Raw genomic sequence first — 27,915 nt, 5'->3', positions numbered from 1 at the left:
GTACGTATTAATAAAATAATAGGGCGAAAATCTTAAAATAGTGATTTACCGCCTCCGAGTTATCGCCTCCATCTTTCTAATGTCAGATGTCATACATATTTCAAAGTACATTTCACATTGTATAATTTATGAAATAATCGATCTGAAATTAAAAAAGTGAAAAAGTGTCAATTTTAAGGCTGTTTCTTTTTGATGTAACATGTCATTCACACAGAAACACTATAATAATTAAATGATACTATACGAATGCATTAACAATTTTTCCTTGATTTTACATTTGAATATTTAATTACATATAGTGATTTTATGTGACATGTGTCGTTGTGTAATCAAACTTATGACAATTAGTTTAAAAAGTTAATTTTTTACACCAATTAGTAATAATTTAGCGATAGTAACTGGACAACTTGTCTACTATTGAATGTCAGTATACCTCTTGTTGAAACCTTAGAAAATTTACCTATTTATGTACAAATTCTACACTATAGCATTTTGGTTCATCATTAATACGAGAGCTAACTAAAACTGATTACCTTCATGTGTTGCCATTTGTAAATTTTTAATTCGTAATATAACAGTCTTATTGAATTTCCACAAGAACTGAATTGATTAAGTGTGTTATGAACTTAAATTAGTTCAGTAAATCATAATTATAAAGTTTCTGTACAATTAATTAAGATGGTCTAAGTTAATGAAATGTCAGTTTATGAAAATAAACGAGCTGTAACATCAAGTATTGGAAATTCCGCATAATTTTACTTATGCATAATAAAAATAAAAAAAATATTGCTGTCTTAGGGGCCAATTCCAAGTTGGTGGCGCAAGTCAGTGGTGCAGCGCAACTTTATAATGCTAATTTGGGTATCAAATGCTGGTTGCTAGGGGTGACGGAATAAACAAGCGCAATTTTTCGAGATAAATTGAAATTTTCCATTGAAATTTGCACCATGGAGTTGCGGCACCTCTAGTAGGCAGTGCAAGTTGGCGCAATTTATCTCGAAAAATTGCGCTTGTTTATTCCGTCACCCCTAGCAACCAGCATTTGATACCCAAATTAGCATTATAAAGTTGCGCTGCACCAGTGACTTGCGCCACCAACTTGGAATTGGCCCCTAAGGGGTCAATTCCAAGTTGGTGGCGCAAGTCAGTGGTGCAGCGCAACTTTATAATGCTAATTTGGGTATCAAATGCTGGTTGCTAGGGGTGACGGAATAAACAAGCCCAATTTCTCGAGATAAATTGCGCCAACTTGCACTGCCTACTAGAGGTGCCGCAACTCCATGGTGCAAATTTCAATGGAAAGTTCGACAAAACTGCGTTTGTTGATTCCGTCACCCCTAGCAACCAGCATTTGATACCCAAATTAGCATTATAAAGTTGCGCTGCACCAGTGATTTGCGCCGACAACTTGGAATTGGCCCCTTAGTTTCATTAAAACAGCAACTGTAGACGGTAATAATTTTGTTGCACAAATCTTTGGTTTAGAGGTTTCGTGAAGCATGTCCTTAACGGTTCTCGATTAAAAAATGCTAATGGGAGTGAGTAATGTCGAGACTTGCAGGTGGTAATGGATTAAATTAACAAAATGTCTTTCTAGCGCAACTAATTTGTTGCAGTTTTTGCAACAAGGGAGAATAAAAATGCGTCTTTGCTAAAGTATATATTTACAAAACTATAAAAAACTGAAAAACACGAATTAAGACACTAAGATCAGAGTGTAGATTTTGTGGATAATGGTGACGGTACGGTCGTGTCCAGCTGTGTCTACTCTACCCAAAGATGTTACCGGCGTATATTTAAAAACAGGCGGGTAAATTTTTATAGCATTCCATATTTAATTTTCATATTCTGCGAAGCGTTTATCTAAAACATACTATGTTTTTACAAGTTAAATGAGAAACTTCCATTACGTACGCGTCTAGTAACAATAAAATCCGTTATTAACTGAAATAAACGTTTATTAATTAGGTTTAATAAAAATTAACAGGTTTATTCAGTTGTGTTGCTTAAACAGAATCACAGGCGTCCAGAGTTTAAGGGCCAAAACAAAAAATATTTCTTTTGATTTGTGAACACGTAGCCCTCTTCCATGTGCGCCCATGTCCATTTTCATAACACACAGTTACATAAAGTTAACAATTAAGCGACTGAAAGCTGAGCCACATAAATGCAATAAATAGCATTACGACCTTTCATTTCGCTCCACGTGCTCGAATCCATACATTGTAATTTTCGTACAATGTCCATCAATACATAGTTCGTTTGAAAAAAATCGGAATAATTTACCTGGATGTTTCTCTCTCTACTCAGCAAGCTTTAATATACTCTTCGTCCAAGCTGAGATTGAGAAACGGGCTAATAACACTCATCCACGAGACAACGGGATTTTTACTGAAAAGTCCCTCATTGGAGAAAATTGAAATGCAAAAAGAAACACTAATGTATTACCTTCTACTTAGAAACGGTTCCATAATCTCTCGTGTTCTGCAAGGATGCAACGTTAGGAACGGTGTGCACAGGACTGGATGATCCTGGAATCAATTTACAAGATAAATATTTTACGTCTAGTAACGTAATTACTGCATTTACCAACTGAGTTAATGTGCTTAGAATGTCGGAATTTGAAAAGTTCTTGTTGCATTCGCAATATTCTTCCATTTGGAGGGAACTGCCATCTATAATTTTCTCGTTTTTGTCGTATATTCTTTTTTGGAAAGGTTCATTAAGTACTCACCTTGTTTCCATGCTACGAAACACAAAACGGGGACACCGTAATTTATGTTGTATGCTACGTGGTATTCAAAAACGACGATCATTTTTGCTCCGGACTCTTTTTCCAATACCTGACTGGTTTTCTTCGATAGGTAGTGAGCGTTGTCCAAGCCCTGAATCGCCCAATTATTGGAGATTATTAATAATTTAAAAACTTATTATACTTTTACAGCTGTGCTCGCAAAAAAACGCAGGGTAATTTGTAATTCATTATCTGCGATCGTGTCGTAACACGCACTACAGGCTTGCAATCATAAAAACGGAATAATATGTGTTTTGTTATCTAGAAAATGTCTCTTCATACGTTTTCTACAAGAAATGCTGATTAATGAAATAGAGAAAAACTGGTAACAAATACTGGAATGGAATGTGTGTAATTTCAAGACACTTCATCTTCCACCTGCTGGAATGTGGATTTTTGCAGCTCTTTGACAAGTCTTTCATTCAGGGAATTAATATTATTAAATATGTGCGTGTGTCAGTTCAAACCAATTAGTGAAAGTGGTTGACATAATGTATGGGTTTTAGGTTTTTCCGGGCAGCCTCCGCCTATTTTATTTTCTAAAACACATGAATGACCGTTTGAGAAAACTAAACTAGTGAAAGCAAAATCTGGAGATGCTTACTTAACTTTCGACAGTTTTTAACTGTTACACCTATTGAATGCGAATTGTTTGTGAAAAAAATTGAGTTCGCGTTCATGAATATATTATGGAGTTCTCACGCTCTTGAGTCAAGCAAGTAAAGTAAAAACTCACAAGAATATGTAACGTCAGTACCCAAACAAAGCACATTATTTTGAAAAATCTGAATAAACGTGAAGTTCTTGGTTACGTGATTTAATTATTAGTCAGTAATCACACCTACAAAAAGTATTCAAAGTGCAAGTCGTTATTGTGAGGTCTAGGCATCAGGTAGAAACGTGACAAATCGACAATACTCACACAGTCAAAACTGAAAGACATGTTTCAGAAAAAATACGTAGCTTTATTTTTGAACCTACCGTGTTATTAAAAAACGGGTTTAATGGGTTTGAAGCTTTGATCCACCCTATATAAAGCACATGACATTTGTATTAATGAATGGAGTGGCACGCTCTAAATAAAACACATTATGTGTTTCTTTTTCTGTGATCGATTTCAGTCGTTTAAAGCGAATACTATTAACATCTGCAATAAACCTTCAATAATTTCCTGTTCGTTTTGCATAATGTAAAAGTGAACAACGAGGAAGATAACCAAAAATATTTTCGAATGAATGAAACGACTTTCTAGTCACTATTATGGTAACTTGAAAATTGTGACTCATAAATTTACATTTTAATAGAATTCTACGGTTTTTATGAAGTTTTTTTGTTGCTATTTGAAGGTTAGCACAAAGCCAAAAAATGTATCTAATTATTTCTTTGTCGATTATTTTCTGAATCAGTCTGATGAATCGAGAATGCACGTACAAAAAAAATAATTCAAAAACAAAATAGCGAATCAAAAATAAAGCGGACTCTCTTGACTGAGCGCTTTGACCAAAGAAAGATATTTAGTCATAAAAAGTACACAACAATAAAATTGCTCGTTTTATTTTGAAGCGCTATTATTTTATTTGCTTTATAAAAAATTATTTATTTAAACTACGTTTGTTCTGATTTTTAAACTATTTTCTATCTTTTTACTTCCCGAACGTAAGCTAAGTAAGTACAGTAATCAAATCCATCGGACGAACGGCCACTTTTTTTATATTTTGGAAGTCAAAGAATGCATGCGTTTATAAAGCATAAGACGTTATGTTAATAAGTTTATCAAGGTTAGTTACCTAATCATCTGATCAGTCAACCCTAAACTTGATAAAAAATCTATATAATGAATTATTCACATTGTCTTTGCAAATAGGGTAATTCATAAATTTTCAAAATCGTGTACATTTCCGCGAACCTACTACGTGTTAGTGTTTAGCGCAGGCTTGGTAAAAGATGAATCAATAAATTATGACCACAGATTTTCACATAAACGAGATTTACTCAGACAGCAAAACCTTAATTTGGATAATTGATGATTAAGAAAATGACCGTAAAACAAAAGTTGAAGATCCCAAGATTCTTCTTTAGTGTATCACGGTATGCGCTCCAACAGAAATTTGTCATCAATGAATCATTTCCGAAACTTAGATATCGGTTTTCGATTATTCTTCATGACATCTTTCACCTTATTAATCGCTGCTTTCACTACAGGAAAATTCAAAATTAGAGTGCAGGAATGAAATTTAAGTATTATCAGCTTATTTATTCATAGGTACTAATAAGTGTATTAGTTTCCTAAGTTGCGTGTTTTGTATCAGTCTAAACTATTGCAAAAAAATTGTCTTTCGATTCACAAAGTGGTATGAGGAATATATTCTCTTAGTTCTGGGTTACGCTTGATATGATATTCAGGTATAGAGCGAGCAGTCTTAAGGCAAAAAAGTAACAGAAGCTGTAAAGCTTCAACATCAAATGTTCGATTGCTACACAAGTTTCAGCAATAGGAATAGAAGATTTTGAATTTTTCGTTTAAAGGAAGATTCTTTTTAACAATCGACTGTAATGAATTGAAAGAATCGGAAATCTAATAATTTATGATATCGTTTTAGTTCTTCAAAAGGGTAGAATATTTTGATAAGACCATCAACTATTGACAAATGAAAGAAATGTCAACATATTTGTTCTATTTAGAAACTAATAATAATTCATGAGATTATTACACACATTTCAGATCTTCAGTTTTCAGGTATACTGAATATAATTTGCAAATTGACATAAGAAAAATTTGTACAGGGGCTGTAGTACGTGTTCGTTCGTAAGAAAAAACTTTTAAGGTTTTCTTTCCATCTTTCACCGAGTTTGTTTATTGCTCTCACACAGGAAAATAGAAAATACCTCTTTCGTTTGCAGCTGCCAGCCATCTCCAATTTCGTCTGAAATTGCCACAATTTCCTTAATACATTGAACAAATTTTTCGCAAGTAAATCCTTCGTGGTCGTCTGGTGCCATCGTCTGGTGGGCGGACCTAGGAAAAATAAAGAGCACGTGTAAATAACCTGTGCGTCTGTGAAGAACGGTCGATTGTCGGGGGTGCCAACCTTTCAGGCTGATCATAAAAAAACTATATTCCCGGTAAATCGTCGGAGTGCTAGTTTATTTTTATGGTTTTGTTATTTACTTGACAGTAAATGTTAAAAAACGCCCCCATAGTCTAGACAAAAATGCAGTTTGGACAAACAAAGACGCTGAATGATTCATTGCGGCAAGTTTTTATTGCAATTTATTGCATCTTGCATATCTATAGCGCATTCCTAAAGATATTACGCCCACTCCGCAAGTCGACCAGCTGCAATAAAAATACCAACTGGATTTGTGATTTATCAGTTGAAATTTCTAATGTGTTTCTTTGTTTCCAAGACTATAACAAGTCATTACACTAATCTCGGTACCGTATTTAGTGTTGCGAAATTTTTACGCTCGCTGCGCAACCGAACGAGCTAAGTTATATGTGACAGGTTTGCCAACGTGAAACGACAAAAGTTCTAGATCAATCTGTGCGCGATTTTCGTAACTATGAATGAATCATAGAATTTTGTGAGCGAGGTTAAATCGTATGCATCATGCAAATTTCGAGGTCATAGGGAGATAAGAGTTGTGGGTAGGTGTGCGAACGTTAGAAAAATTTGCCAAGAAACTGCTCTATTTTCACGCCGATTGTTCGCCAGAGAATGCGCGTGTAGGATTTTCGTGTCACTACGTTCACATGATTTTTATGTTGAAAATAATCATTAATGTTGGATAAATATTTACTTTGCAGTTCGTGGTTTCAGAGAACGGCGATTGTTGGGGAGGCGATGTGGTGGGTTGATGAACGTGGGCCCAAAAATAGATGGAGAGGGATCATTGAGCTATTATATTTTGGAAAAAACTCAGTTTTAATTCATTCTTCAGTTTTCAATAACTGCTTAACTTCATCGGACTACGATTTGTCCTGACATTACTGAATACTTGTATTTTTTTGTGAAACGAATTTTTATTTTGTAATACTTAAAAAACAAGGAACACCATTTTTGTATTTATAATATCATAGGCATTTTATATAATAATAATTTATTTAATTTCCTAACTTCTGACCGCACAACCTATCCATTGTGCATCACAGTTTCCTCCAATCTACATTTATCTAAATTTTATTGAGATTACGTCATCAGTTTTTTAATGGGATAACATATAATTTTGAAATTTACAATGCAAAAACAAATCACAAGTTTATTCAGATGAGGCGTGAGATAATAACAAACTAATCGAGCTATTTGCAGGAAATGGATTTTTCCCAGACTAGCCCACCAATATAAATTGACTATTTAAATTAATTTGTTGCGACATTAGCTTTATCTAATTATTGACATCTGCATTTATTATACAATTTGTACCATTAAGTCGACAGAACATGATGTACCAGCTATGCAAGAATGTTACTGATGATTTTTTTTTGTTATATCGGCGGTGCTTATTTTTATCTTCCAACGTAGTAGTTCTTTTCAGTTTAGTAATATCCTCTCCACTATAAGTGTGAACATGATCGATTCCAAATAAAGATCCTGTTCTGTTATATTGTATTTTTGTCGTAATTCGTAACAAAATAATAAGAAAACTGTCGGCTGAAAACACAAAATATTGATATTCCTGTGAACTCAGTAATTCAAAGCACGCAAGTATGAATGGAATCGGTCCAAAACTGTGGACGAAGAACACCAACGTGTGGGATGGTAGTTTTTCTTTTCTTTTTTAAAATATATGGACCATCTTTATGCGAGTCGTTATTAGCACGCAAGGAGATTTATTCCAGGAAACGCTCAAATTTACATTTTCTTCATCAACAGCTACGAAAGCTCGCTCACTGTACGTTTTCAAATCTGGGATGCTAACAAGGTAACAAGAATCTTGTAGTTTGGCCAAATCATCTCTTCTACATCCCCCGGCAAGACTGGCTATTAATGCAACCTGTAATATGAGTTATATAATACCAACTAGGGAAAATTTTGGAATTCACCTTCATCAACAAGTAATCATCAGACGCCGGCCTGAGTGTTTGGGTTTGTGCCGCATCCATTTATTTAACAAACAAGAGATTCTTTGAGGAACATAATATTATCAACGTTTTCGTGAACTATCAATGTCAATTTCAGCACTGAATACCCGCCCCTTTGTGTGAAAGATTTCACTGTGTTCTTCACCTTTGCCCCTTCTTTAATGAAGTGTATTTTTTGTATTATTTATCATGAGTAATTTCCAATTTTGCTTTGTTTGTTTTGTTAAGACAAAAGTTTCCAGTAGTTAACGTAACTTTTATATTTATACATTTAATAAATAAACGAAGCAAAAATTTTTACTTTAAATAGTCTGAGCGCCTAATATGCAATAGAATCTTCCACGTCATCCTGAAATCTGCAGGTTCATTCAGGAAAAAGGCACTTTCCGTTCTTATTTTAGGTAAATAAAATTACGTAATTCCAGGTTTCCTGCCTCTGCAGTGCTGAAACTGCTGAACTGTGTCTGACCCTTAAGTGTAACTAAATGGACTTCAAACGATCATTATTCAACATATGCTTTCATTATTCTCGGTTGTACTTGTTTTCCTGTCTTCTTTATGCTTGTGTAAACATTCTTTCTAAGTCTACCGTACCCTAAGTATAGTCTGAAAAAAAAAATCATCTAATTTATATATTTTTTAATTTCTGGATTGTTCAAATTTATTTTTAGTTTTTTACATTCCTTTCGCATGATTCATTCTTGTTACACTTTAATGGACTGATTGTCTTTGTTACTCTTTCGCATCATGTGCTATTTGTTTTAACACCGTATATAACCGTCTTGGTGACATTGAACACAGTGGAAATATTTTAACCCAATGCGGATCGAAGTACATTGAACAGAAATATTATAATAAATTAATATTTGAGACCAACAGAAAGAAAAATTCACTAGAAACAAACGCGTTTACCACGAGTTGGGGCTTTTATTGGTTCTTTTATTACAATAAATTTGCTAGTTCTAAACCCATTCATTACAGATATAAAAATGTCAACTGATACAGGTTTCTTTTGCATATCTTTTACGTACGTACGTACGTAAGACGGAAGTGAAAAAACTGATATTGAAACTTTAAAACAAACACCAGATAAGAAAAAGTATGGATTACCGTACAATCGAACTATCGAGTCATAATGTGTGGTTTAGTAAGCACAACCACAACCCGCATCCAAACATTTCAATGTAAATACATTCAAAGTGATTATTACTGAACTTTTATGTCAAGGAATAAAACAATCTGTACATATGAGGGTTGTTTACTATATTCTAAAAACTTGTTTATTAACCGTTCATTTAGGTATATCTGTTCTAAATTGAATTCTAATTTAAGTTTATCTTCAAGTTCGTTTGTATGTAGCTGTGCTTCTCCAAAATTACTTTACTGGGTTTTGTCAAGTTTTACGTCTGTCTTAAGGTTATAGTAGCGACTGTACAATGCCAACCAGATTTATTTACCCATAAAAAATCTGATGACATCATTTCAAAAGTTTGCGTAGTAATGTGCTTCTTAATCTATAGCTTAATCATGTATTCATGTACGCCCCAATCTGTTGCATGTTGGCTAAATTTTTAGCTTCCGTTTAATTAAAGTAAAGAGTTAATACCACAGTCAAAATTAAACCAAGAATAATTTTGATTTTACCAAAGAGCAAGAATTATTCTAGGCATAAATGGATGAGAACAGGAAATCAAAATTACTCTCAGGAATTCAAGCAGCTTGGAGCTCCAGTTAAAATACAAATCTCACATTCTTAGCGTTCTTATATCTGCAAAACTGAACAAAATATCAGGTTTAATCCTGCCGCATTATGAAGTTTTTTTTAACGTTAAACGTGGAACTTCCAGAATTCCAATTCAACCAAGCGATGAAGACGGCACTGAATACACGGATCCTAAAGATATAGTTGCCGAGGCAATGGGTAAATCTTGGATCTGATGACGCTTCAAATATTCAGTTTGATTCTAACTCAATGTCTTCATTTATGCTATTGGAAATAGTGTCCACATTTGCAAAACAAATTTACTGCTGGGGATGATTCCATATCTAGTTTCTTTCTCAGAGATTGCAAATTTGTTCTTGCTGAACTCCTTTACTTACTGATGGATTTGGCGTTAGGTATTAAAATTTTCCCAAGAGGTGGTAATTCAGAACTTTTAAGCAACTATAGACTTCGCAATTTTGGATGACCTTCAACTTTTTAGATTTTATCTGTCGCATCAAATTAATTATGTTTTTTATAATGGTTTCTTCTCTCACGAATTTATCTCAACGGTGTTTCTCAAGACTGAAATCTTAGCCCGCTGCTTTTCAACATTTTCCTTAATGATTTACTGGAATCTCTCAAATGGCTTGGTCTTTGCTGATGCACCATATAATTTCCTCATTTAATGATGCTTTTGCAAAGCTGTAGTGACAACTTCACCCAGCTGTGCCGAAAATAACCTTATGTATTTTAAACACTTATAAATATTTATGTGTATCATATATGCGTAAATCCAATCCTGTTGATACTTTTTATACCATTGATGGTCTGAACTTAAAGAAGAAGTCAGTTGTTAGAAATCTTGGTGTAACTTGAGCTCACTTTAAATATCCACATTGAAGACTTAAGTACATAATTTAGCAAATAAATCATTGGGTTTTATAATGCAATTAATCAACATGATGCTTGACACGATAAAAGAACATTTCTAAAATTTCTCTCTTTCAAAATGGATGGCTCTTAACAAATAGAGGCACTGATATGAACTTACTGTTACATGGAATGCAGTTTCTTACGTCCAGAAGAGATTTTCAGTGTGCCAAATTTTTTATCAAACGAATATTTTAACTCGAGCGCCTATATAACAAAGTATTATGTCTAAATATGCTAATAAATTGATAGACGAATTGTTTTTTTTCTCACAAATTTCTTTGACAAGAAATCCTTGTGGAAAAATACGCCCACTTATGTCAGGATATTGGTCACGCTTCAGACGAAGAGGGAGGATTATCCAAACTTTTTAAACAAACTTTTTGGGCTAGAATGAAAGAAAACGAGAACCACATCCAGCAAAACCACATAAACGTACTCGCGAAATTTCAAAACATAAAAATCTGTTCAAGTATCCATATTTAAAAAGTTCTAAGAACAAATCTTGTGTGCTAGTAAGCTACAAATAGTCTTTTTTTGACAGTTTTGAGTGGCCTTACACTTGAACTTTGTCACTTTTAGATGCCTAATTTTAGTTTTGTCGATAATTTATGATCGCCTTCGCAAAAATTTGACCCTTATTCCGACATTGCACACCACAAGCTACAATTTATATTCGAAAGGTTCAAAGTTTTCACAAAATCAAAATATGCACAACTCGTTATCAGTTCAATTAAACGATCAATCGTGCACGTGCATTCCTGGATCCGTGTTTCCTAAAAATTCCGCGATACGAGCATACAGAGAAAGTTGATTTGTTATCGAATAAATTGTAGGCTAATTACCTACACGGAGATTTTATTATCTCGTGATTGTTAATGAAAACGAGGTTGCCGTGAAACGTAGCGACTCACGTCCGTTACCTCTTATCACCTTATCGTAAAATTGAATTGTGACGAGTCACCCATGCGCCGCCACCCTTGTTCGGAGCGGCGGTGTGGGCGTCTTTGACGTCACGGCGCCTACCCAGACGTATATTTGACATACTTTCAATGTACGTACATCAAGAACAAACTCACCCACTAGTAACAAATGGGTCGGTTCCTTCCGGTTCGTCAACAATTTCGAACGTAATACTCTGTCTTTATTACGTTTCGTTCGACTCATTTTGGTGCTAACAGACAGTGGAGCGCGATTCAATTAAAATTTATAACTGTATGACGTCTTGTGTAGGCCGCCAGGGAGCCGTGCGTAATTAAAAACAAATTCGACGAAATTTGTTTATTATTTTTGTTCGCACAGGTGGGCGGAGAGTTGACAATAAACTTTATAGGATTCCTAGCATCCGCGGAAATTTTCGTGGAAATTTAATTCTCGTTTTGAGACTGCTAATTGTGGGCGCAGGACTCCAGACACGGACGGTTTTCTCGGAGTATACATTGATTTTAACATAAAAGCACTTCTAGGAGATAATATTAATCCGCTCTTTACAGATTATTTGCTGTGCCGGGAACGTCTGAAATAAATTCGTTAAATGAAATTTGGCTGAAACGCTTCATTTAGTTGTCAAATTTCAATTTTATCACTTATAAACGACATAATTAAATAAAATATAGACGTTGATGTTAAAAAAATATATTTTATTTGGTTCTCTAAAATTGCGATGCTTTGTATACTATGTAGCTCTTTTGTATGTTGCTGTATTTATTCGCGAGAGGCGAGGGAAGTTATGTAAAATAACCTAATGAACATTATGACAATTGTGAATATTCAAAGGTGTGTGTGTATGTATTTCTTTGAACAACAAATAAAATATACGTGTTTTTCAGTATATTCAACCGCCCTGGTTGATAATACATCTTGCCACATCGAAAAGTATATCAACAGGATATTACCGATAAACAGTTTTTTAGCTTGTGCTATCCCGACTGCCACATCAGACTTATTAAAAAACACATTTTAATGCAGTGGAAACAAATATTTATTTTGCGCGTTGTTTATTATTATTATACAACTTTTTGTGAAATTATATTTCCGTGGTTGTATATCTGTTTAATTTTTGTTAGTTTTATGTGATAAGGAAATCATTGGCATGGTCTGACTAACGACTGCAGTATTAGCTCTGTAGTTAGCTCAGGGATAGCTTTTCCCCTTTAGCTTTTACTGCATTTGAGTAAAACTTTGTATTGAGTTTCACTCAGGGTAAGACACGGTTTTCTGTCTTAATTCTAAGTAATTGTTTTACGTTTTCTGTTCTGTAGGGGAACGGCGGGTTAGCCATTACGGTTTCATTGCGAAACCGCTTAACTCCAGTTTCATGGACTTCACATTTATCATTTTTGTTTTTAAACGTACTCTTCTCTTCCTGTTTCGGTCTTGTACGTGAAGCGTGGATGTAAAACGCCATCACCGATTATTTTCTGATTTGCTGTATGTACTTTGCATGTAATAAATTTAAATAATCAAGAGACAAGCAGTGACTGTTACGAGGTACTTTTGTGGTGAGGGGTTCATCCACCTATTCTATTTCTATTCTATATGTAAACGACGTTCGGACAAAAATCTTGCGAAATTCTATTAGGGCGGGATGAAAACTTTGCGACGGAGTTTGAAAACTTCATGAAAAAATTCGATGTAATATTCGTAGATCTATTTTTTCAGCAACTTAAACTGAGTTGTGATTTATTACCGAGTAAAAGTCAAAATCTGGTCGACCTCACACAGATTAAATATGAAAGTTCAAATGCGCTTGTTTTCCGTTACCTGGAAAATTCCACCGTATTTTATTTTTGTTTATTACTTTTAGTAATTCTCGTTAACGTATGTAAGTTAGGATATGAGGGTATGAAATAAGTGTGTACACCATTAATAAAACCGTGACAGTTAATTTGCAACTGACACTGTTTACAGAAACGTATGAGGAACGAAGGGCCTATTGCTCCCGAGAATTTAAGTTTAATGCGAGTTTATTTGCAAAAGAAACTGTTCGGTCACTGTTTTCGTAACAAATAAACACTGTTTGACGTTAAAACTCTGATTAAAACAGGGAAAAGTTAGATGTAATGTTCGAGGTAGGTTAATTTTCTTAATTGTCTTTTCTGACGCTGTTTGTTTGTTGCCATGTCATTGAGTTCCGACGTCATAAACACTTTGTTTAAAAAAGATAACAGACGAGTGCTTTTTATTTCCACAGCTTCAGTTAGGGAATTACCCTAAAAGAGACATTTTGACAAATGTCTAATTTTTTCACAGCTTTTTTTTTGTATAATACGAAGATGATAACCAAGTTTGTGTGCTCGTATCTTACCCAGGAATGTGATGACGCCATGCCAAAATTTTGCAAAACAAATCTGGTGTCAAACCGATATTGTGGTAATTAATCTGCAGTCTGTCTTAAATTCTAGGGCGCAGTAATGTTTGATCAGCGTTGTGGGATAGACCTTAAAATTACACAAAAGATTTTTGTTACAATCAAAGTATGTCGAAAATCATAGATCGTAGAAAAATCAAGTAACCGGTTTTACACTGTGGAAGTTGAAAATATTAGCTTATGATTCGTATGAAACTGAAACGTCAAGTTTATGTCAAAATATCGTGAAACATCGTACTAACAACAAAATTTTATTTAAGTTAAAAAAAATGCTTTACGCATGTTTTAAGTGACTTTTTCTCAATAAAATTTTGTGATGGGGATAAATATATCAATTTTAATAGATACAATTTAATACTAATAATAATAAGAGTGTGTTCTAGGACTTCAGAAAAATAACATGTCGTTTTTTGAAGTCCCTTTTAATTGAATACATAAAATAAATGTCTTCATTCATTAATTTTTTGCGAAGTTCTGGATAAATCATTTGAAAAAATATAGGTATATTTATAAGCCAGAAGTCGTAGATCCATACCATTACCATAATTTTTATGCAGCAGGAACCAAATTAGAAAAACAATGATCACGAAGGGGTAGGAATTGAAGCAGGCTTATATAACTCACGACATAATTTATGGTGAAAATAAAATCTTGCAACTTGACTTAGAGCGGATAAGGTTTGGTTTTAAAAAGCTAATAGAAACTTTTGAGTGAGGGGGCACCCTTAAATTTTTGTGATATACTTTCTGTCTGTATACATATAGGGTGTGAATAAATGATTTACATCTAGTGGGTTATGAAATTAATTTATTAAGGTGCTGCTCCATTTGACTTTCCGCTAAATTAATCAAATTTTAACGTTAAAAAATGTGGATTCTAGAAGAAGATAAATTTATTATCGAAGCCTATTTTTGGTTGGGCTATGAGATTGATACTCAATTTCTGGCGTCAAAAAATTGTATTCTTCGAAAGTTATTTTTTTTCCCAGTTGTGTTCAGTCATCCAGATGTAAATCATTTATTAACACACACAAGAAACATTATCGACTTTTTTCGGAAATGAGGTACAGTAAAAGCAATTTTTTCGACAAAATCTCATTCTACTGTATCTCATTTCAGATTAAAAAAGTCGATAATGCTTCTTGGATAGTGTGGATATCTAGAAGCTGAAAACAGTGACGAAAACTGCGTTCTGAAATTTCCACAAGGAATTTCGATATCGATTTGTAAAAATACGTAATAAGAAATTTGACTAAAATGCGAATAAGAAGATGACAAACTGTTTAAAAAAAATGTTCTTTTGTTGTGCAGCGCGATTATGGGCAGGTTAAATTTAAAATTTCATAACAATAAATTTGTTAATAATGGAGATATTGGATTCTGAAAATGTGTTGAAAATCCCATGTGCCAAATGTATGGACTGCTCTTAACTCTCTGTTTGGAAAATTAACAATGACAACTAAACTGTCAAATGCACAAACCGACATCGGTTTTATTATCAGTAGTGCCAACGTAATGTTACAAAACACTAACTTAAATGATGATGATGATTGGTAAAGAAACGACGTCATTAATGACGTGTACGCATTGACTGCCCCGCCCCTATGGGCGCCTATGAAGAAAACTACGTCGTTCGAACGTATTTTTGGGGAGAAAATTGCCGTTTTAAGTGGTGCGACTCCTGTGAAACTCAAAATAAAAGTTCGTATGGGTTGTTAAGTCAAAGGTAAAACTGTCAAACGCAAACATGAACGACGTCGCAGAAAAGATTTAAATTTTAAAGATCTAATAAAATTGGACTTGGTTTAAAAAACAAGACGTTTGCCGATTTACCATGTTGACGCTAACCTACAAGATCTTAAAGTATTTGTTTTTGTAATTTTTAAGTTAAATTGTAAAGTGTTGTTCGTCTTTTTTTCAAAAAAACTAGTTATTATATGTAAAATATAAAGGCGGATTAATAAACCACAAGTAAAGAAGCATGATATTTTATAAATTTGAAACAGGATTTATCTAGCAGAATTTAGCGATTGCCCTATCAAAATGTTGGAAGAGCTGGTTTTGAAATTTTTTTTCTGAAATGTACCAAAATTTCACAACAATCAATTCGATAACTTCGGAGATTATTTGTCTACTAAAATCGCCAACAGGTGGCGGACGATAGACAGATGGAGGAGAAGACCAATTTTAGCGTATTATAACAAATACATAGTGACAAACCGTCGAGTAAACAAAATTAATCATCAGCTTACGAAAAATCTTCGTGAAATAGACACATGACGCAAAGATTTTTGACGATATATCTTTACAAAAGAAATAACCCTGACATGCACGGGGTTACGTTAAACTCTATAGATCAATTCTTAACTTTTTAGGGCACCCCTCAATAGCTTGTTAGATAATTACATCTTTGGATAAAACAAAACTATTTCGAAAAAATGTAAAAATGTCGATAACTTTATCTTTAACGTATCTGTAAATGTTTAAAGCGATCACTTACTAATGAAAACTAGGAAAGTTATAAGGATTATTGCGAAAAATTAAAATTTTACGTAAGATTTATCGTGTTGATGTAGTCCACCGAGAGATCAAAGTCCAAATTTAAACTTCGGTAAGTCTTTGTCGCTTTTGGACATCTTTCATTTACCCAACTATTACTTCGAAAACCACAAAAAATTGTCAGATTCTAAGCATAATAGTAAAAGTTTCGCAAAGTATTCGTGAAATGCAGAAATTTGAATTTCCGCTGCATTATACATAATTTCCTCGGTTCGTTCTCCAGCGACACTATTTTCCGCTTGTCATCGCTAAAAATATTTGTGACCCTTATGGGTGTCATGGAAAATTCAAAATAACACCGCAAAACGAACCTTTTCTCTCGAGCGCACTTTTCAAAAATTCGCAGTCTCGTCATGCCCGGGCCATATTTCTTTATCAACAACTGAAAATGAGCATTCATCTCTTCTCTGAAAATCCGCCGGTTCCCCTCTCCTCGCTTAGAAGAAACGGGAAATGAATGTTTTTCACCGAAACATATCAATACGGCGATATGAGAGTTGTTTCAAGAACAAGCAAGTAGTACGAGATAAGAAAGAATTCGCCATTCACCCTCTAGCGGGCAATTTCCGAACGAAGAACGAACCATCCCGTTTCCATGACAATCGATATTTTTATTATAACATACTCACTTTGATTGGCGCTTCCTCAATGCCGAGCAGTAAATTAGTCGCACTGCAATTGTGTTTATCGACGATAGTTTTTCGATCGGCGACGAGTGTCGTTTTTTTTCGGTTTTATTGACCGTCTCGCCGTCCTCGCCGTTTCGAGTTTTATTATTATTGTTATTATTATTTACGATTGACGAAAGGGTACAGCGTATGTTTGATAATTTCTAGACACTTCCCCCACCCGTTCCGCGAAAAGACATTCGGTTGAGATGGCAACGGTTGCTAAGGTCTGCTACCTACGGGCGTGGTGGAGTGCGACGCACTGCCGCCTTCCGTCTCGTCCGATTGAATAGGTGGGAGCGAGACGGAGCGAGTGGGGCAGGCGCAGCCGCCGCCGCTGTCCGCCACCAGACATGTGCTCCTCTCAGTCAGTCCTTGGCAGTTCATTTGGTCCGCGGCCGCCGCCTGCGCCGGTGCCGCGCCAGTCGGCAGTGCGATCAAGAGTGCGGTGCAGTGAGGTGACTCGATCGTGCCTGAGGACGACCGTTAGTGGCTCGGGATTTTTACCTGAGCAGGTAAAACGCGTCCGCTGTGCGAATTCGGCGTCCGCTGCAGCTGCAGATTCCTCCGAATTCGGCCCGGATTGCGGCTGTGTGAAGCGGGGCCGGTCTCAATGCCATCGGATCCAGTTGGCCGAGGCCGTCGATGCTCGTTTTCGCCGTCGATGCCGGGTCGCCGCCGGTGCACGTGCACGCGGCGAAAATCGATAGGTTCGGGCGATGTGGAGAGTGCGTTCTGCCACCATTTTCGCGTCTTTTACTTCCGGTTGCATGTCCGTGCTTGCGCCGTGGCCTTCCCCAACCCTGTCTGTCTAGACAGGGGGTGCGCGCTACGTCACGCATACTATTCATCTTGAACGTTATGGCCGCCGATTAGCCCATTCATAACCATGGGGGAGAAGGGACCGGGCCCATCATGGGCGAGGCGCGCTGCAGTGACGGCACCTTTGCCACCCTAAAAATAATACCGCAGATGTGAGTGACCCACTTTGCTGCAGCGACGACACGGAAGGTACGTTCACTTCGAAAACGATCAGGTGGTGGATGCCGGACGTGCGGAAGGTTCGTTTTTAACCTAATTTCGAACGTCGATATTCGACGACGAACGTCCATACAAATGTTACGGTTTTTTTTATCAAACTCGCGTCAAACTTTCGACTAGGGTTTTTCGCTGGCGTCAATGAAGCAGTTTTATACAAAATTTCCACACGAATCATCGACAGGATTTCCGTGTTGAGTGTACAATATGTTTCCATTAGTTGGGGTTGTGGGAGTTTTTAGATCGTTCACTCGCCAATCTATAACAAAATGGACAAAACCAAATAATTCAGAATAGCGAACGCAGAACAGAACAAGAGATAGATTTTATTCCACAAAAACATATGGAATTTACAAATGACCATTTAAATTTTTAAAATTCGTCTGTGCGATTTTTATCGAATTAGCCACCGTTTCCTGTTGTAAGTATACGCTAAATTGTTTCTGTTGTACATCTGAAAGTGTGATCACCAGTATAGAACCAATAGATGCTAAAGTACTAGGGGTGCAAATAGATGTAGTGCACGAATTTTGGTCACTCTAAAGTGATAATTATGGAAATCATGAATTCCTGTATAAGCTTCATTGTTTGTCGGAGTGGTGTTTCGAACCGGTTCTATGTATTTCGTACCCGCCATAAATTTTGCCCCCTACATTAACGAAGGTATTTTCAATCTGTGTTCTTAAAATAAGACTTGGGGGCATTAGAAGTTTGAGAGTCTCCCGATATGAACACCAGTAGGTGTTGCAGTCGTTAACACCTTGCAGTAATAATGTTGAGATCTCTCATTGAAATTAAATGATTCTATTCATAAATATAAATTCTCCTTTGTTAATTATTTTTTGTCTTTGTCTTCGATGATATCACTTTTTTCTTTTGTGATATCTTTCAGCATTCGTAATTCTCATTCTTTGATATCCAACTCGTTGTAGATCTGTAAACACCGTGTTTTATGATGCCCAAGGGTTGATAATAATTTGCCCTCCAAGTAAGTAAACGTATTTGTCTTGCCGAATTTGACATCGCTGCTGGTGGTAATCTTTATAGTCCAAATTTAGAAGTGGTGGTGTTAATTTTTTCAATTATGTATCAATTATGCATATGATCCCAAAAACACTAAATTTTAATTATAGAAAAAACAGTAGTTATTCTTGTCAAAAAACCCGTTTTCTACCAAAGAAATGTAATCTAGATTCAGGTTGTAGACGATTGTTTATGATAATAAAATTAGAAATTTATATGTAAAGTCTGAATGTGTGTAACAAATTTGTGTTTATAATTATGAGTTAGTCACAGCAGGACAAGATAATTCATTGAAGTAGGAAAAATGGTATGTATTTAATTCCATGTTGTAGATGTCAGAATAGCTGACACGACCACGTCGAAGTGATGTAGAAAGAAAGTATCTTCATGGTGTAAATTGTTTTTATCAATATACATTATATAATCAAATATTCATGCCTAAAGCAAAATCACGAACGACAATTATTGACGTTTAAAGCAAGCATTTTTTAATTTTTTATTGAAAATATTTTTGCTCGTTTAGTTATTTTTGAATATAGGTCCTATTTGTTTTTACAAAAATTATTATTCTATAATTTTACCCAAAAATGAGGGTGCGACCATTATAGCACGAATTTTAAATAATAATACCAATAATCGTTTAATAATTGTAAAAATTGGCCTAGTTTTTGTTGAATAAAAATGTGTAAAGTTTCTATAATCTAAATAATCCGCATTTGTCTCTCTGTCTATTGTATTCACAGATTAAAAACCCATCACCTGTTGATTCATGTCAGTAGCACAATAAAATATTTCTGCTGACAATTGTTATCATTTGAGACAAGCACATCAAAATAGTATCAAATTCAATACTACGAAGACATTCTCATTTATATGTAGAGTAAGTGAGTTTATGGTGGGTCTTTCTCCATATATTAGATTAGGGCAACACAACTGTCTTAATTTTAAACGACTTGATAAACTTAAAACATATTACATTTAACAACAATCAGCGTTGCTGGGTGCATTTTTCATGTAAATCGTGGTGTTGGTGAATCTGTTGTAAATTATGATTTCATCTAAATAAAAGATCATAAATGTGTAAATGTTACGAAAGTTGGTGTAAAAAGCGACATTTTCAACGTTTGCATTTAGAATTAGACTACCATTTTTGGAATTATTAGTCGAGCACATTCGCACGACTCTTTACTTGCTGATAACCTTTCAGCTTTCCCGATTTGAGTCAGTGCACCGACACCAAGTTGCCGGATGTTTTATCTTCTATCACGTGATCCGATGAATGTTTATGACAACGCTGTGTTCTTGTGTAAATGTAAAACGCCGCCCACTTCTGATTTGGCTTACTATTTTTAGACATTGAAACTGGTGCCTATTAATTATTAACTATTGTTGAAGAACGACCAAGTAGTAACTGTTGATTGATGCCATTAAACTTGTAGACATAAGGGATACTGTCATGTTAAGATCATGTGATTAAGTTGTTTCTGTTTTTACGAGGGGTCATTGTACAGGTACTGTTCGAAATTTATTAATATCCTTCCTTGGCGTATTTCGGGAAATTTTATGAGACGTTTTATTCACACACAAAGAAGGTCCATTCACCAAATTTAGATTTTGGCGAATTTTATTCCGCGTTAAATGGGACGTCACCATCAGGGAATGGTGGGCTAAATAGATGCTCAGCAAATACAATTTGCTAATAAAGACGTATTTTTCAGTAGAGTTGAAGAGCAGAATACTGATTCTGATTGTATTTGAAAAATTTCACAAACGAAATGAATTTTTAACGAATATAATATTACTGAAACACATACAGATCGTATTTTCGTGGATAAATATATTTATTTTTATTTATTCTTTTTTTTTTGAGTTTTGTATCTGTAATCTTTGAGATAAACTGTAGTTTGATGGTCCAAGGCTATTTTTTTAAGATTTGGTATCACGGATCAAGGAGCATGTTATTTGGCACATTTAAGGTGAAATTTACTTACTCAGTTTCAAAGTAATCGGTTTGATAGTTCAGAGATTATCTACCCAATAAAATTGTTAACAAATTGCAAGAAGAAACTGCTTCTTTGTATTGTAAGTTGATATTGAAAATTTACTATTACAACACTTCCTTTAGTTATCATTCGGGAAGTAAAGTTTATCAGTTTCTCTTGGAAAGAAATGATCAAAATAACCGGATTATAGACAAATAAAATTGTAGATACTGACTTGCAGTCTTCATCCGAATTTTGCTATAAATAAACCATAATGATTAATATCAAACGACATGAAAGTAAATACATACCTAATTTTAAGTCTTCGCATCTGTTGTGATTTTTCACTTTTAATAACCGAGAAAAAGGAAAGTTTATGTATTTCAATGATTAGACGTATTAATAAAAATGCGTATGGCTAGGAGCAACTATTTATTTTTACGACTTCACATTTCGAAGTTACTAATTATTTGATTAAAAAATATGTTAAACCAAAATATTAATCTGTTAAACCAAAAATTATGTAAGCGTTAAAAACATCTAGAAAGAAAGTAATTCAATCTTAAACTCTAAAACTAATATTTTAGATTCATTTTTAAACTTCGAAGATATGTTTATATTTTCATAAAAAAAAAACACAAACATCATTAAAAACATAAACACCATTTTGTTGTACTAAAAAATTTGAAATGTTCAAGTATCACACGAAAATTTTAACATCAGCATTTTTTCAGAAATTAAGCAGCTTTTTTCTGTTTCGTTATTTTCTCAGTTTGTTAGTTTGTATCACAAAAATTGCAATTTATATTTTATTTTTTTTATGTTTACAAATTGAGTAAATTCCTGTAATAACTATTTTGTGTCAATTTGTAGTATGGAAAATTCATTGCTGATAAAGAAAAGTTCCAGCCTTCTGCCTGTCTGTTGTCATAATTATTATGCATATTGCAGTCCATTGTTAGAATGTGTGGAATATGGTTTAGTTATATTTTCTGAGCTTAAAAATATCAGCATTATTCTGCCAACAATGTAAAATTTGTGGTGGTGTATATATTACAGTATTGCATTACCTACCAACTTTATATTTTAGTGAATATGCTCTGAGTCAAGGTATTTTTAGTTATTGGTATCTATACTGGTGAAGTATATTGCAGGAACGAAATTAACAGACCCCAAATAGTTGGCGTGATCACAATATATAAATTTTTGGCTTTGAAAAAATCAAACAAGCTGATTTTTCCGCATGTCGTTGTGGGCGTTCGTAGCAGTGTTGGTTTTAAAATCGCCAAGGCTAAGAATTTGTAAAAAAAAATCAAAGAACTGGTTAGTAACTAACCCGTATCATGTTTTTCTATAAATCTGCTTTCTGTTTTTCTAAAATTTTTATCCTGGTTGATAATTTTTTGCCAGAATTGATAAAAATTATCACGCGAAAAAGCGCAAGGAAGTTTATCGAGTTTTTAATAACTTCATTATCATGTGAAATGTGGAAACTTTTTAGTACACACACACGAAACCTCGTTCTTCGTGCCACATCTAAAATGTAACATAATGGGAATCTATACAAAATTCAGTCATTTCGTACTTCAGTGGTATCGATCGAGGTGCAGTTCCCGGAAAACCAGTCACACCAACTTCCCAGTCCACCCCACGTTTGTAGGTTACGTTATTATCAGATTAGTCGGCGTACGAAAATCGACGTTAATAAAACGATCATTCGTAAACGCGGCCATGGCAATAGTTCCAAGAATCCGAAGGCGAAAATTTTGGCAGACGATTGTTCCTGGTATCTATAACGCATGTACTTTTCCTGACCTAGTTTATCGCGGCGCAACGCGTTCATATCAAGATAAGATAAAGTCGATCTTGTGCGATTGTTAAAAACAAAAAGTTCATCATAATAAATACATCTGATCGTGACGTCATCCGGCGTTACGTACGCGTTCAAATCCCGTATAATTATTGTGATGACAAATGTGAATCATGCGTCATCGCAATGTATAATAATATGGAGAAAAAGCTAAATAATGTAGTTTGCTGGTTTAGAACTGGTTTTGAGCGGAGATATTCGTTCTTAAAAAAAAGGAAATGTAGATTCGTATTAACACCGGAGGCCGTTCCAGTTACTACGGCAAGCAGAGTAATTGTGCGAGCGCTAAATACCGATTTTTTACACGGTGGCCCAAATATTTCAGTGTTTCTGTTTAAATATTCAGTAATCCTACGTAGGCTTTCGTGGAAGCGTGAGTTTTAATTCAGTATAATCATAGAAACTGCCGATAATTACCATGCATTGCAGTGGTGGCGCCACGATGACATTAACAGTCGGTTTTATTGTTCGAGGTATACTCGGTGTTGCAAGAATTTTCGTAATAAATCTTATTCGGATATTTATAATAATCCATCACCATAATCTTTTATGGCTCGAATTATTATCTACATACCTACATAATTCCCATCATAACTAATTTTAAACGTGGCGTCAAATCAGAGGTGGAGCATTTTCATAATGTACATGTGCCATTCTAAAATTGAACACAAAATGGCGCCGGTCGTAGCAAGATGGGCTCCAGTTTGAGTTTTCTGTGGATACGTATCGGAAAGAAGAAATCAATAACGATTAGGTTTCGAGGGTGGGTGGCCTAGGTCGAATTAACAGCATTTTCCAGAATTCGGCGATAGGGTTCGATCTGATTTTTTCCATGGAAGTCACTCACCTCACCTTATCAAGGTTGTAATGAATTAGAGGCCCCTTGATTTTTTAAACACGGGTGCACTTGCGCATGACTTACAAATTCGACTTAAGTATTACTCATTCATTTCTTAAGTATCACGTGATTCAACGTCACCACCCATTGCACATATAAATTAAATTTTCCTTATCTGCAGTGTGCAGTGTATTTTTTTTGTTACGATTATCATGTCATTCAGCTACGTGGCCGTCGCCTATCACTAATTACGATTTCTCACTAATGAATTAGCGTTAATTTTCCGATAAAAAAGCAGGTCTGCGGTGTATTCACGCCATTATTTCTCTAATTGGCCGTGCTTGTGAATGGGGGATTTCGGCTCGGCGACAACAATGGCCGTAAGTCGGAAAGTTCGTGATTTTGGTCAAAGTTTGCAGATTACGGCGATGCAGCTGGATGCCATCGGCTGAAATCGGGCACACAAGAACTGGTCACCTAACGCAGGAATGCCGATAATGACAAATGTTAGCGTTGGAGTCCTTGCGGCGACCTTGGCTCACTTGATGTCCATTTTAACACGGCCGCCTTAGCAACTACCAGCGATGGGGGCGGCGTGACGTCAGCGGATCCGGTCGCGTTCTGGATGCACCCTGAAAAAAAAATAGTGTGGATGTAGCGCTTTTTGCTTGTCCGGGGAGCCGCGGCATTGGCGGGGTTTCCAGACGTTTTCTCGCGGAATGCAGACGTTTTCACGATGCATTGTACATTTTCACAGGCGTTAGAACGAGACGGATCGATGCGGGGTGTGGCGTGGCAGACGAGGATGAGACGTGTCGCAGCCGTTAAGTTAGGTTAAGGACCCAGACAGACCAGTTTCACACGCAACAAATTTAAAGATCGGGCCGTCTCGGGGCGGCTCGGCGACTCCTCGCGCGCCGATTGGTCCTTCGCGCCGGTTTTACCCACCGACAAAGACACAGCCGGCTTGATTCTTCAGTATGTTCGCGGCGTGGTCAGTTTTCGGTTCGGCGCGGTGGAGGGCGGTTCGCGCTGATCGCCGATTTGCCCGAAGACGGATGGAATTCCAAACGGGTTTTCGCTGCAAGGGGAAAATTGTCGCTGGTGGGCTCACAGTGATTGTGGAATGTGATCTTGAACTTTAATTTACGGAATTAGCCGGCTCTTTCTTCGGCAATTTAGAATTAATGGAGTGGCCATTGTGTTCGCTCCTTGGCCCATTTTGTGCAATTAGGCGAAAACGGCAATTCTAAACAGCGGATATCTTCGCCGGCATCTGTGGAACTTGCGATACTGGCTGGCGCACGGTCTCGGATCCCTCAGATAAGCATTTCCGCCTCGCCGTGCGCCGGTTCTTTTTTCTGGTAAAAATACGAAATATTTCAAGGTTCCAGACGACCGACGGAGTGACGTCACCGAACCTTGGACTCGTTTTGAAAAGCTGCAAAGCGACCGGCACATTTACTAATGATTTTGCGAATCCTTGACTGCGCTATGTTTCGCAACGATCAACTTTCTCGGGCAGGTGCGGGATCGTACATCGCTGGACCTTCTGCTCAGTGCCCGGTGAGTTTTTTTTTTACACAGGAAATTTGGACATCCTGCCTGTTGCTACGCGTGTTACCTCAGTACCTAGGCTTGGGGTTTTCGGAGTCAGGTACCTGAAGTAGCGCGCGCAGCGGTGGTGCAATTCTCGGAATCTCTCATCGGCCACCATGTAGATATAAATTCTGCATATCGGACGCCCTCTGTCACATGTCTATTGTACTTCATCAGGTGCTCTGGTATTTTTTTCCCGACACCTGTTGGAGTGCACTAATTATGTGGCTCGCACCAACATGTGACTTAAATCGGCGATTAATAATTCATCGGGATTTTCTCGAATCGAATCGAGTCGATGTCGATTTTCGCCAAGCCGATAAAAAAGGTCAAGATGCGCGTGTCGTCAGATGTTGCTCATTACCGACTCATTGTTGATGAATTTAACCGAGAATAGGTCAACTTTTCCCACATGGTGGGACATTTATCCTAATACAATCGAACGGAACAAGTATTTATGACTCAGCACGTTACCTTTGGCGGTGACGAGCAGTCGCCTGCTGCATTCAAGACAATTTAAATAAGCTTAACTATTTTATTAGCGGCTTGTTTTATATCCGAATGATCGATCCGATGCTGCCGAGTGATTTATTGTTCGAAATGCGTAAATAAAGAGTCCACATTGTAAATATGTTTATTAACGAAGCACTTCTTCGCATTCCCTTTGTTTTGACTTCTGATAAATTTATAACACGCTAGTAAATAAAATTTATTGTGCTAAGAACACTGTTACCAAGCAAATGAACTTATTGGAATTAAACTTTAGGCACGAAGTTTTCGACTGTGACGCACGAAAATTTCCATTATGTATTTACTCTGACTTTCCCCTTTTTCTCTGACTAATACAAGTTATATCGATTGCACAATACGGTATTAGCATAACCTCACAACTACTTACAAGAAATGCCAAATTAAGTGTAAAGGCCTTTGCTTTATTGTTAATCTATGGTTTATGAGAACAGCTACGAAGGAGCTTTGGGTAATAAAACAACTACTTAATATGCAGGGTTACATTTCGGTATTATTTGCCTTAGGTGCTGCCGGAATTTATTATTGATTTACTTGGAAATTTTACATGCTTCATAATAATATACGATATTTTATTAACAAGACACTGTTACTAGGTAGCTCACGGAGTGCGGCTTCGTCAAATCTGCAAAATAATCAATTCCATACCCATTTGTAATGGATACATTGCGACCGGCTCAAGAAATTCTGCACGTATTCATAAATTAATTAGACCACCCCTCGTGAAGGAACAAACCAATTCTAGGGGTTAATAAATTGTTCTGGTATTGATGCAAAATTTCTAACCTACAAAGTTACACATTCTTTTAATGTTTGCGATTTTTTGGTTCATACCTAGCCGTATCCAAGTGCCAACATAAGAAAGAGACATAATAATAAAAACGACAATTTTTATTTTCAGAGCGTAAGCTAACTTCTTTCACGTTTTCTCGCCGTTTTGCAACCCCAAGAATACGAACGATCTGTCTGTCTGTCGTCTGTGTCGATTTTTATTAGACATATGATCTCCGAAACTATTGGGAGGTTTTGTTGTTAGATTCTAGATGTATTTCAGGAATATCGTCTGAATCGTTGGCGTTAACCAAAGTTTGCCTAGTCGTCCTCACCAACGTGATGTCGCCGTTTCAAAATTTTGCGTAGTAAATGTTTTTTAGATTTTATAAAAAGACAGATTCATGTACTGGTGGTTTATGAATCCGCTTATCAAAGCAAGAACGATTCACCCCATTTTATCGAAAATTTGAGAATACAGTGATGTTACGTCCGTCTATATTTCACAAAAATGCAGTAGTAATTATCATCGTAACAGTTACCCATTAAAATTATATTAAGACGTTTAGCTCCCATTGTAGCGTAATTAAGTCTTCTCTCCTGTACATGGAAATATTTCGATGTATAACTATCAACAGTCGAAGTGAAGAATGTATTGATAATATATTTTTCCCATTAGTTATTTGCTTTAAACGTATTTCGTATTGTCCCTATCTGCGTGAACTCCATTTTAACTGACAGGTTTTTTGCAAAATTAATTACGATTAAAAAGCTGTATTCTGCATCTATTTTGAGAAGCACGAGCATGTTAAATCTTAAATCCAAGTAGGTTGTACTCCGTTAAAAAATGAAACATACCTTTGAAGGCCTAGATAATATAGTTCAAAATCTATAATATCAAAATTACATATACTTACTTCAGGTTGTTGAAGCTTTCAAACTCTGGGTTGTAGGCTGGCAAAAGAGGTCAATAATAACTGCGAATACACAATCCATTATTAATCTGGAATGTATGTAATTTGCATATCGACTATTATTAATATGATAAGCAAATCCTCCGGGATTTACACAAATTGGCGTTATTAAAAGCGGTTTACGATAATTAATTTTTGCATAAGTTAAGATACTTTTCCATATTTTTCAATTTTTGACGATGCA

At 35.8% G+C, this 27,915-nt stretch overlaps 1 protein-coding gene and 1 long non-coding RNA gene across 2 annotated transcripts; both read right to left on the bottom strand.

Annotated features, from left to right (window-relative positions):
• Positions 1-1,647: 1,647 nt before the first annotated feature.
• LOC135144449 (ubiquitin-like-conjugating enzyme ATG10) lies at positions 1,648-27,693 on the bottom strand. The gene is made up of 8 exons (XM_064076493.1): positions 27,675-27,693; positions 5,681-5,810; positions 2,735-2,885; positions 2,590-2,675; positions 2,449-2,531; positions 2,287-2,391; positions 1,915-1,944; positions 1,648-1,863 (listed from the first exon to the last, which is right to left on the bottom strand). The coding sequence occupies exons 2-6, from the start codon at positions 5,792-5,794 to the stop codon at positions 2,307-2,309; spliced, it is 519 nt and encodes a 172-aa protein (XP_063932563.1). The 5' UTR covers positions 5,795-5,810; positions 27,675-27,693; the 3' UTR covers positions 1,648-1,863; positions 1,915-1,944; positions 2,287-2,306.
• Positions 5,820-17,537, bottom strand: LOC135144469 (uncharacterized). Its single transcript, XR_010283159.1, has 3 exons — positions 17,070-17,537; positions 7,839-8,483; positions 5,820-7,789 (listed from the first exon to the last, which is right to left on the bottom strand). It is a non-coding gene; the product is annotated as an uncharacterized LOC135144469 (long non-coding RNA).
• Positions 27,694-27,915: the final 222 nt, after the last annotated feature.

The sequence above is a fragment of the Zophobas morio genome, unplaced genomic scaffold (assembly GCF_036711695.1).
Source record: "Zophobas morio isolate AGI-343-1 ecotype UQ-CSIRO unplaced genomic scaffold, CSIRO_AGI_Zmor_V1 ptg000004l, whole genome shotgun sequence".
NCBI lineage: Eukaryota > Metazoa > Arthropoda > Insecta > Coleoptera > Tenebrionidae > Zophobas > Zophobas morio.
The sequence above is the reverse complement of the archived record's forward strand: the minus strand, read 5'-3'. Positions and strand labels throughout refer to the sequence as shown.